At 37.6% G+C, this 12,465-nt stretch overlaps 1 protein-coding gene across 2 annotated transcripts; it reads right to left on the bottom strand.

The window, feature by feature from the left end:
* Window positions 1-1,624: 1,624 nt before the first annotated feature.
* Window positions 1,625-7,110, bottom strand: siae (sialic acid acetylesterase). 2 transcript variants are annotated; one of them, XM_020600244.1, is made up of 10 exons: window positions 6,637-7,110; window positions 6,235-6,396; window positions 5,761-5,915; window positions 4,925-5,063; window positions 4,447-4,615; window positions 4,162-4,247; window positions 3,947-4,080; window positions 3,190-3,344; window positions 2,069-2,255; window positions 1,625-1,896 (listed from the first exon to the last, which is right to left on the bottom strand). In XM_020600244.1, exons 1-10 carry the CDS (start codon window positions 6,755-6,757, stop codon window positions 1,645-1,647), a joined length of 1,560 nt encoding a protein of 519 aa, XP_020455900.1. In that variant the 5' UTR covers window positions 6,758-7,110; the 3' UTR covers window positions 1,625-1,644. The 2 variants fall into 2 exon arrangements, with proteins under 2 accessions (XP_020455900.1, XP_020455901.1); XM_020600245.1 differs by having other exon boundaries at window positions 6,235-6,365.
* Between the last annotated feature and the right edge of the window lie 5,355 nt (window positions 7,111-12,465).

Below are 12,465 nucleotides of genomic sequence, written 5' to 3'. Positions count from 1 at the left end.
ATCCCATATTTCTCTAACTTGTCCATTAATAGTTCATGATTAATTGTATCAAATGCTTTTCTTAGGTCAATAAATATCCCCATCGTAATTTTTTTCTCATCCATAGCACTTGTAATGTCCTCCATCAGGTCAGTAATGGCCAAGGATGTTGATCTTTTCGACCTAAAACCATATTGACAATCAGATAAGATATTATGTTTATCAATAAATGTGTCTAGTCTGTTATTAAAGAGTTTTTCCAGAATTTTTGAAAATTGTGACAACAGAGAAATCGGTCTATAGTTTGTGAGGTTGTGTTTATCACCAGATTTATACAGTGGAATAACCTTTGCTATTTTCATATTATTGGGGAACTGACCAAGTCGAAACGACATGTTAAAAATATGGGTTAATGGTTTGCATATCCCCTCAATTACCCGCTTGACAGTTGTCATGGTGATACCATCACTATCACTGGATGTTTTGTTACCACATTTGTTCACTATCTCAATAATTTCCTTTTCAGCTATGGGCTTCAAAAACATTGAACTCATGTTCCTTTCGATTGTATTGTTATTTGTAGTGACGGCTGTATCATCTGCACAAATACTTCTTGCTAAACCACATTTATGCAAAATAATTCAAGGGCTTACTTGTGTTGTACACTTTAAATTCAAGAGTTTTGTTTTAATTAAAAACACATTTGTCATGCATTTCACTATTCAAACAGTCCTGCACGTGAGGTCTGACCTGTTCACTTAGCAGTGATTGTAACACCATTGACTATGCAGAGGATTAAAAGTGTAAGCAAAATCTGCCACAAGGGTTTCTATAGTTGAGTAAACACCTTCACCATTCAGAGTAATCTTTAAAAACAAACAAACAAAAAAAACTTGATCATCATTGCCCTGCCAGACTCACTGGCCAAACTAGTAGACCTTCCAACCAAACACATTAGATTACAGCAATAAACTCGTTGTACTGTACTGCAGATGGTGCTTTTTTACTTAGCAATTCATGAGGTTGGGCATCTGAGATTTATTACTAACCCATATTGTTTGATCAATATTAAACCAACCCAAAAATGCAGAAATCAAAACAAATAAGTCAAAAAAACCATATTCACATACCCAAAGATTGACTGGCTAAATTATTGTCCCATTGCAGAGATATTAGCTTCTAAAAGGTTTTGAGCTGGACTTCTGACCTCTTTAACCAAACAGAGATTTTCAATTCTATTGCTTGATCAGTAAGTGTGGTTGCATTCTCACTTCTTGTATTTTTCTACGTCAAATATCTGAAAAGCTGGACAAAGCATGGCGGAATGTAGTAAAGTGCACTGGAGCAGGAAGAGGGATTGATTTGGAGTATCATGCTAATCTACCTTGAGTTACATATTGTACCTTTAATTTGGCAGTGTCATTATATTGTCTGTATATGATAAGAGACTAAATGTAGCTTCTTGTCACTAAGGAAACATTCCACTTTCTCCATCATTTTGTTTTTAGCTCATTTTTACAGTGCCATCTGTTTTGTTGAACATATAATCAGGTAAATTTGGCAACATACAGTATCTGTCCAGACAGTTTGTTTTGATCTAAAGAATCAAATGGTGTTATATTTCTATTACATTGTCTTCTTATGGTTTCTGGTTCAGTAGCTTTTTCATACCATTCCTTTGACTGGATAGCGGTTGACAATAAAAGGAGGAGCAGGTAAAACCCCACTTGCGCTATAGACTGGACAGGCTTTAAAGTCGCAGGGCCAGTCTCTCCATGCGTATCGAAGGGCATCTACTTGTGTTGTTGAACACATAATGGTAGATAACTGGATAGTCTTCAGACCCCACTGCATGATGGGAGCTGGAACCCAGTGAGACGTAGGTCCACATGGAGCTTCAATCTCTGAGCAACAGATCTTGATATAAAAAAAAAAATCACTGATATGAGAGTATTAATTTAACAATAAATTACATTTCAATAAATGAGAACCAAGATAAACAGTATCTAATAGTTATTATGTGTTAGCATTGTTAAAGCCAGCAGGTGAATATAGGACATCACATGGACAACACTGCCGGCAGCCTTACCTCAAAGATGTCTTTAGACGGTGTGACAGAGACTTCCTGGTCATAGATGATGTTAAAATACGTTTGCGTGGATATGATTTTTTTGGGAAAAGGTCCCTGGAAAGGCACATCCTCTTCATCATAAGCCACTGCTCTTGCCCCCAGTGTCAGTCTGTAGGCCACATCCTGCTTGTCTCGGGGATGAATCCTGAAACAGAAAATCACATCACATTTACACAGACTTCCCAGTCTATAAGACCAGACAGAGTTTGAAAGTCAATACAATGAGAAAGAAAAAAAAATAAACAGCACCTCATCGCTTCCAAAAACAAAAGCAGGTTGCATCACATATTATATTTTAATAAACAGAAAAAAACAGCAGAAAGCAGTTTCCCTGTTGATATGAGAGTTATGCTAAGAACTTACTGAGTCTTGGCAGCGTATCAGGAATATGTCAGTGAAAAACCTTATGGATTTTTTCTATAAGGATCTTAAACTCTATCCAAAGACCAGCCAGAGCAGAAACATTTGAACAAGCATAACATGACCGCTTTGCTCCAATTAAAACTCTTGCTGGGGTACATTTAATAATAGATACTCTGAAGTGACATCAGGTCAAACCTGTAATGATTAAAAATAGCACTAACCTTTAAAGCACATTCTAAATTAGTTTTACATGTAATTCTAACATTCATTCATTCATTCATTTTCTATCGCTTAATCCCTGAGCGGGGTCACGGGTGGGGCCGGAGCCAATCCCGGCCGGCAATCGGGCGAAGGCGGGGTACACCCTGGACAGGTCGCCAATCCATCGCAGGTAATTCTAACATACATATATGAATTGTTGATCAAATCTGTGCATTTGAATGTTTATGTGATATCTCTAACACTTCAGAAAAACCTTTGTCATTTGTTTGTTAATTTATATGACCACATTCTGCCTGAATGTCTAGGAGTTGTACTACAGACTGAACAAAGCTCTCTTTCACAAACCTGGGAAGGGTTACAGACTGTGAAATGACGCCACACTATATATTCTGAAGTGCTACTAGGTGTGAATCACATAATACAAGCAAAGCTAAATACTCTATGACACTGAGAAGATATCACAAGTTATGAATACCTATAAGCAGGATCCTTACGTGCCAAATGGTGAGGTTTCATCTGGTAAATCCATAGCCACAGCCATGAAGGTTCGCTTCATCCTGAGATTTGGGACATAGCCAAAGTCTGCTGTCTGGTGCCAGCGGACGTCTGGAAAGCCGTCATTTGTGAAGCCTTTTATGTTAGTGGACAGCTGCACATACAGATAAATTATAAACCAACTCTACAATAATGCAAAGGCTGTTTGTTTAATTTTTTCTATATAGCTGCAGTCACAGCATGCATTGTTGTATTCCACAGTGTCTTTCTAATGCTAGCACTAAAGTGTCAGACATTTTAAAATTGTGCAAACAGTGTCTTTTAAAAGTGCTCATTAAGACTTGCTAATAGTGGCATTTTATTTATTATGTTTTTGTCTTACTGTCTGAACTCATTTCTGTTATGCAAATCCAAACTAAATTAGAGGGCGGCACAGTGGTGCAGGGGTTAGCTTTGTTGCTAACCACAAGGTTCTGGGTTTGAGCTCCGTCCGACCCGGTGCCTCCTCCTACAGTCCAAAGACATGTAGGTTAGGTTGACTGGTGACTCTAAATTGCCCGTAGGAGAGAATGCGAGTGTGTGTGGTTGTGTCTCTAACTGTCAGCCCTGTGATAGACTGGCGACCTGTCCAGGGTGTGCCCCACCTCTCACCCACTGTTGGTTGGGATTGGCTCAAGCCCCCCTGCAACTCTCCTCAGGATAAGCACAGTATAGATAATGAATGGATGGAAAACTAAATTACAAATACCAACACACCTGGACAAATCCAAAGGGGAAGTCCAAAGCTGTCTGCCCCCCTGAGCCCTGGTGAAAAGCCATCCTCCAGTCATCAATCATAGCAGGGAAGGAACAGTTGTACTTGTCCTGATGATAGCCTGCATTTGCCTCACCTGAAAGTGTGAAAAACTGTAATGATGAATGTTTTATACGTGGCGATACTGAGCATCTGATTCCTGTGCAGGTAGTCTTACCTTGGTACCAGATGGCTCCTTTGAGGGTCATGTTGAGTAGTGGGTGGATCATTGCATTCCACAAGATAGAATTGTCTGTCAGAGTACTAAGAGATTAAAACATGCAGAACATAGCACCAGTGCAGTTAGAGCAAACCAACTTAGCTTGGTTGTTACACCAAACTATTGAAAGCATAAGTGTTGCATGAGAAAGTGTGAAAATTCAGATATCCTTGTTAATCACTTGTCATGTATATCAGAGTGTAGCTCAGTAGTTAACTCAGCTGTATTGTTTCATATCATTACTTGTCTCCAGTTGGCTCTAGTCCACACTGCTTCAGTGCTCTTGAAGATGACCAGCATTCCACAGCTGTGCCTCCCCAACAGGACTCCACCAGTCCTATGGGGTACTTCAGTTTGTCAAACATGTAACGTCCAAAGAGCCAGCACACTGCAGAAAACTCTGCCAGAATTTCTGGAAAATACGGTACATCTGCATGTTAACTAATTAGTCAATACAATGCATGTAGACTATAGCACACTCATAAACAAACAGAACCATGGTTGATATTTGACTGCCAGTGCTGTTTACTATGTATCTATTTTCTCAAATATGACTACAATATGCAGTGGCTTGGATTTAGCAACAGTGCAATACATGCTTCTTTCTATTTACAGTGCATTTATATCTGGCTCAGTTGTAGCTCACTGCCCCAAACTAAACCCTTTAGCTGCAAACAAGTATTAAACAATTCTATGAATAAATAATAAATCCTTGGCTCACTTTCTGTGGGCACAGACCAGGGAAGTTCTACTTGAATCAGATCAATCAGCTCCGTACCACTCTGATTCAAGGCTGCCATAAAGGTCCTAACATGAGGATACTTGGCTGCAAGGGCCAGCTCCTCAGATGCATTGAAAATCTATTGAAGAATGAATACATGGATTAATAAATGAGAATTCATAAAGCTCCCTCGACAAAATGCCAATGGGATTTTCCATAGGTGTTTGGATCATTGCAGAAAATAAGATCTATGATAAACAACAGTTTATGACACTTACATATTTTGTTCAGTAAGATAATCTTCACAAGAGACCAACACTTTTATAATTTTTGAAGCCCAAATACGATCACCAGAAATAAAAAGCTATTGTTAAGCTATAAACAAATGACACCACAGTCCCCTGACTTCCAAGTTGTAATTTGATTTAGCTCACTTTCCTGTTCTATAAAACCCTTTCCTCCTGAAAGTAGATTAGTCTCAGAGTTGATGTTTAATGCCCCAGGCAGCCTCTGTAGTCTTATTTAGCAACTTGTTAGCAGCTGCCTTTTTAAAGACATGTAAAAGCCTTAAAAATCATGAGGGGGGTATTTACTAATGTATTTTATGTCATAGAACAAAATGCAAAAATGTATTGGCCTTTTGTTAACCATAGTGCCTTATTTCGAGCATCTAACCAAAAACCCCCACTGACTTCTGGGGAGGGAAGCAGAAGTGCAAAAATGCTGACTCAGTTCCAGGTTTAAGAACTCACTACTACATAACATTACTGCACATTTGTCAACGTGAACATGCTCAGAAAAACAAACCATTGTTTATCTGGCACGGCCTACTGTACCTGAGATGTTTTAAAGTACATGTTGCTCTGTCCTCCACACAGCCAAACATCTCCAAACAGCACATCTGTCAGAGTGACTATGCTGTTCTGCGCAAGTGCTGTCACATTAAAGGGACCAGCAACATCAACAGGGTAAAGGGTGACTCGCCAGATACCTGTACAATGTAACAGACATTTTTTTATAACAATGATAGCTGGACTGTCAGTAAAGTAAAATCAGTGGAGACAAATAAAAGAACAACAGAAACCATTATGACATAACAAGCACATTACTACTATATAAAACTGAGTGAGAAACAAATTCTGAAACTTCCAAAACAGCAATTTCAGGCCATACACTAACTGTTGTAACATTGGTTATACAACAGAATCTATAATACAAAACTGGGTTTTCTGTCATGTCAGGATCACTCAGTCGGACCTCAGCTTCTTTCAGTTCCCTTAAATTCCCACCGGACAACTGAGTGTATTTACCTTTTGTCACATTGACTGGTGAAATTTTTTGGTGTATTGGTCCTGACAAAAAGACTGTGACCTGTGCACCCTCAGGACCATAGCCCCACAGAACAGCTTTCTCTGGACTCTTCTGCAGCACCATGTGGTCTCTGTAGTAGGAAGCGAAGCGCAGGCTACCATCTACATACAGACACTTTTATTATTTCTTCTTTACCTTCTAATAACAGTGGTTAAAAATGATTATTTAGAGTGTAGCAGAATCAAAAGCACGGTGTAATAAAGGATAATGAGGAGTATGGAAGAAACAAGAGGGGCTGGGTAACTAAATGCAGAGGGCTAGAACAGGACTTTTACTTCCTGTTTTGAAATTCAGGTACGCTGCAGTTTGACATAGGTTACATTTTTGCACACAGTACTCACCAGCATCGCGAAGAGTAGCCAAAAGTATAAAAACAACACCGAGTATTACTTCCATGACAATAAGTAATCCCAAGTTATTAAAAGGTTGAACGTTTCTGTCTGCTGCACTGACAGCTGACATATGACTGACAGCGCGTGACACACAAATGAATTACCAATGACGTTATCACCGTCACCACGTCGGATCTCTGAGCGCGCTGTTTTCGTGGAGATGAACCGAAATTTCTGGCCCTGTAACTAACTACAAAGTTTTCTAATATTGGCAAATACAGGCTATGTGCAGTAGGTCTATAGAAAACCCACTGTGGACTTTGGAAATGTGGATTTTGACAGCCCTCCGTATTTCCGGACTCCCCGGGAAGGCGCCTGTTAAGTCCGCGAGTCTCCAACTTAGGTGAACTCACACTATATTAATTTCTGAGCTAGAAAAAAATATAATGGGAAAAACCAACCGGGGATTATGTTTGTTCATGTGACGTCAACGCGCGACTGACGACAAACCTTCAAAATAAAAGCAGATGCGTCAAAATTAAAATCTATCCGGACCCACTCCCAGCTGACATTGGTCGGGTTTACTGCAACTAAGTTTGTATTCATAAAAAAATACAGCACCATACAATAGACAGTACCCTGCAACATATTGCAGTGGTCAGGACAATAAACATTATTAAACTAGATTGCCTGAAATGAATGGTGTTTTCCTGCCACGATCCAGTGGCTCAAGAACTACACAACCCATAATTAAGGGCAACCCTTAAAAAAGTATAGGTTTCTATATAACCATGCAATTTCAAAAGTCTGCAGAACTGAAATCACTGATAAATATAAACAGTTATCTACAGAGCTTAATTACTGTAGCCACAAACCAAAAGTGTAATTATCAGCACTTGTTAAGCTGTGTGAGGTTTCAGTAGGCTGCTGTGGCAACTGCTATTCATGAGTTAACCTCCTCTAGTATAAACCATTGTGGGCTTTGCCACCTTTCTTTTGTTTATATTTAATTTTCTCAGTGAATCATCTTCTCTAGATAACTTCAGATATTTACACACTTTCTGAAATGTTTTTGAATAAATAAAGCTTCAAAATTTCCAAATATAGAAACCAGTCATTTCACAGCCACAATATGCTCTCGCAAAATTTCCAAATATAGAAACCAGTCACTTCACAGCCACAATATGCTCTCTTATATAACTAATCAAACCTGGGGAACATCAACAACAAAACAATCTGTATGTGTAAACAGCTAGTACTAGTACACTTTAAAGCTAGTTAATGAAATTGCTTTATTTGTCACATCTGCCCATCAGATGCCCAACACAGGCTTCTACTATGAGGTGAATCCTTATGAAGGTTAAAGTAATTGACATCTACGGGCTAAAACAACAGTATGAAAAATGAAAGCAGCTGTATCCCACAGTTTATCAGCCAGGTGTTTGCCTGTAGTGCAGACAAATAAACACAGTGTGATTTGTTGGCACATTATTTTACACAAAGCATCCACACCTATACTAAGATAAGTGATGTTTACGGACAAGAGGATGAATGTTGTTTGTATGTAATGTATTTATAGTGAAATGCTGGGAGATACATTTGAAGGGTTACATTTAATTATTTTCCCTTTGCATTTATAAGCACCTTCCATATCATTTACACACCCCTTCAAAGGTCAGTGATAATATTTGAAATTTAACTTGCACATTTTGTCTCGGTTCGAACCAGCGGCTCAGGATGTATATGTTCAATATTCAGCAGTGTGTGCACTGCTGAACATAACAAAATTGATGTATCGCTTAGGCTTGTAGTGGATGCCTTGTTCTTATTTTTCATTGTTCATTTTCCGTGCATTTCATCTTTCATATTCTCTTGTCTTTTCTATCCCCGGTCAGCACAACTGCTAATTGACACAGAAAGTCCTCCTACAGCCTTGTTAGAGCAACTTCTCACACAGGGCCAGTTGAACTTATGCCACTTCAAACATGATGGAAAGGAAAGTGGGGATTATTTCTCTGAGAGAAATATGTCTGATATGTGATCTAAAATATGGAATGTAATCCTTTTTATTCCATTGGCATTTACATTTTGGTATCTACACACACCTTCCCTGCTATTATCATAAACATTCGTAATGAAATAGATGTTGTTAATAACACTTGTAAGGCTTATTTTGATTCATTTGGTTTTAGACTATAAATGTCATAGAACAAAAACAGATGTAAAATGTGTTTTTTAACTACATTTAATTTAAATTTCTCTAAATGGTTTTTTTGTTCAATATAAAAAGTTAAAGTAATAGTAATTAGAATAAAGTTTATGCAAATTGTAAGACTTTGAATTTATTATTCAGAAGTAGTCAAAAACAACAAATGGCCCATTGTTTATTTTGTTTTATTTATCTCAGGATACCTTTTGTCTGACTTATCACTATCACTGTGATTAGGCCATTATAAAACAAAAATAATGTGGTATGTGATTGTTAAAGTTGCTGTAAGTTGCCTCATTGTGCATCCTTTAAATATATACTTAACTCCACCAGTTGCATTAAAAACATGAAATTATATGTTTTGGCTGACAGGAGAGAAATGAAAGTTATCACCTTCATAAAGTTATGATTTATTGATGAAGGACTGTTGCTTCTGGAGCTGTAATTTACGCATCATGTTTCTTTGACCAAGACAGTATCAAACCAGATATGACAGTGCATTTCTGTATGAGTAATGCTTCAATATTACCACTCCACTTCAGTCTAAGCCAGTACTCAAATTAGATTGCAGAAATTGGGTTGAAAATGTCTATCCCTCCTCTAGTGATCCGTGGAATGGGCTTTGGTCTGTTTCATCACATTTTACAGCTAATTTCATGTAGTGAAATGAGAGATGCAAATATGTTTGTGGCTTCATGCATGAACCAAGATTTATGACTGCTGTCTAGGGCCCTCATAGGTCTCTTAACACATCAGCTCCCATTCATCATATAAAAAATCCCTCGAATTAATGCCTCACTTTAAGTCACTCAGCAGCCATTAGGTGCATGGGATGCGTACCAGCATCGTCTCCTGTAGCCCATAGTGTGTCATGCTTTTATATTTTCACACTCACTGCCACCTAAATCGGTTTACACATGAGACTGCCTTGCCCTGTTTACAGAATGCCAAAACAGCCTGCTGAAGCATACATGTTAAGGTTATGGTAAATATACTCTCAGTACAGCCTATTCAGGAGATGGGCTGCATGTTTCTTTAACATGCTATAAAAAGAAAACCCTTTTTTAAAGCATAAAAAGTGTCCTGTGTTTGTTCAGTATGCAAACATGTCATCTGAATTAAAGGCAATGCAATTATTGCATAAGGACTAGTTTGCCTGGAAATGGGAAAACAGCTAGAATGGTTCAGTACAAAGGTAGGAAAATCACCCTAAAGCATGCTTATTATTATCATATTAAATCTAATTAGCTTAATCCACAAGAGGTTTCAAGCCATCATAATGTTTTTAGGAGGGGTTATGAGCTGGATTTCATGGCTGAGTACTGTAACTTCGAGCAAAATAATTTAATTGAACTCTTTCAGGAGCAAAGTAGGTGTATTTAAAAAAACATGAATTTGTGCTACAATTGCAAGCTGTCGTGACCTCTTGACAGCACTGACCTTTGAGGGAACAGAGAACTGGACAGATCAAAATGCAAGAGACTATTAGCTGTGTTGTATTATGCATGTTTTTTTAACCTCCTGTATCAACTGCTCCACAAAAGGGCAATCATTTGTAAACCCTTCTGAAACAGAAGTCAATGGTATAAACACCTCTCCTGAATAAACTGTGATGTTGTTGCTCCTTTATCAACAAACTAAGTTAATGCACTAAATAACCCTTAGCAGAGAAATTTATTTTAATTCTTCCATGACCTTTTTAAATTAAATAGTGTACAATGGTGAGCAAAATGCCAGTGAAGAGTAAACGGCATAATAGAGAGCAGATAGGGAGAAGCTGGAGTAACTAGCACTTATACATATTAGTGGTTAGCGGCCAGCTACAACAGTTCACCAACAAGCCATACAAGTGCTCACTATAACAATGCTTCAAGAAACAAACATGCCTATATTACCCCACTCTGGGTTAAGTGTGAGTTTACTGTGGGCTTGTGCAAAGGCCCCGGAAGATTGTGTTTGCTGGGGATATGCAAACTAATGCTGCTGTACCACTTCCCAGTGTGATCAGGAGGAAAACAGACATTTCTGAAATGTCAAACTATTTTTTTAAATTTAAAGTAGGAGTATAGTCAGCGGGGAAATTACTTCAATCCCGATGTCTACCATGTGGGCGTTAAAAAAATCTTACTTGCGTATTGTGATTTTGTCAACATCAGCATGTGTATGCATTTTAAATCATGTTTTAATATAAAATTATTGTTTTAAAAAAGTTAACAGAAACCTTCAGTATAGTTTCTCTTTAGGATCTCCTCCAGCCTGGCACTAGAAACAACAGCTTGTACAAATGTCACAGAAATTAATTATTGCTATATGAGCTGCATACTGTTAGCCTATATAAAGTATTGTACTGATTAGTATTGAAGACACTTGTGATACTAGCTGAAGACAATAGTTTGCTTGAAATATCACTACAATCTACATACACATCCACATTTGAGATATAGTTTGCTTGAAATATCACTACAATCCACATACACATCCACGTCTGAGAGGTACTAAGAGTTTTATTCAGATCATTTCAGATGAATAATAAGTAGAATAAACACATCTTCAACTCTTTTCACAGCTTCTTTGCTTTATTCTACCACAAAACAAAGGCATGCAGGTGTACTTTTCAATACTCTGAGCCTTTCAGCTCCATCTTTAGTTGGCAAAGAACATTGCTTTTAGTCTCTCACTGATGGCATAGAGGGCTCATCACACGTGTGATATTGCAAATAATATAGTATATTATATACAGAGGTGGGCTGCTTGTGGTATTGTAAATAAAGTGAGTAACCAAAGGAACAATATGGACATGAGAGCAAAGCAAAATGTAAATGCTTTAATCTTATTAATGACCTTTTGTCTTTCAGTGTTAAGCCATTAGATCATAAAACAAAGCCCGGGAGGAATGATCCTGACGCAGTGTCACTTTAATGAATGGTAGTATCTGGATCATCAGCTGCTGCGATTTTTGTTAGAAGCAAATGGCTGTAAGTACAAAATGCTCCTTTATTTTAAGCAGCGGTGAAAGTTTCAGTTTGATGGCGCTGTTATATTTATGTGTGTTTTTCAATGTTGATATACAATAGACAGCATTATTTTTTATGCAGTATATATTTGATAACTTAAAAAAGCTGAACTAAGTGACATAAATAAAAACATTTGATGCATCTTTCCAATTGTTGTAGAGAAAAAGCAATGAATTTGATGGAAATGCTTATTATTGTTGTTATTATCATATTATTTGCTTTGTTTGTTAATTTCCAGGCACACCATGTTGCTAAGCAACCAGCCATCTTTTCCTTTATGAAAAGACTAAAGCTCAATATTACCTGCAGGATTAGACAACAGCATGCACAGGGATCGAGAGTACACACAACTTTAACCAGTCTGCATGCACTCAGCTGCATATTGTCATTTTATATAAATAATTGTTTTTACTTTTACTTTTATTAACTAATTGTTTTTACTTAAACTTAAACTTACTTACCTGCTGTTTCACACTCTGTGAAATATAAGGACATGTACTGAGCAATAATGTTGGAAAATACAAACAGTAAGAATATTTATTGTTTTACAAGAGTCAGGGTTATGATTCTTAACAGAACACAAGGGTTAACCAAGCATACTCTTTGGTCTGCATG

This window comes from Monopterus albus, unplaced genomic scaffold, assembly GCF_001952655.1.
Source record: "Monopterus albus unplaced genomic scaffold, M_albus_1.0 scaffold46.1, whole genome shotgun sequence".
Classification (NCBI taxonomy): domain Eukaryota; kingdom Metazoa; phylum Chordata; class Actinopteri; order Synbranchiformes; family Synbranchidae; genus Monopterus; species Monopterus albus.
Note: the sequence above shows the minus strand (reverse complement) of the source record. Positions and strands in the feature narration are given on the sequence as shown.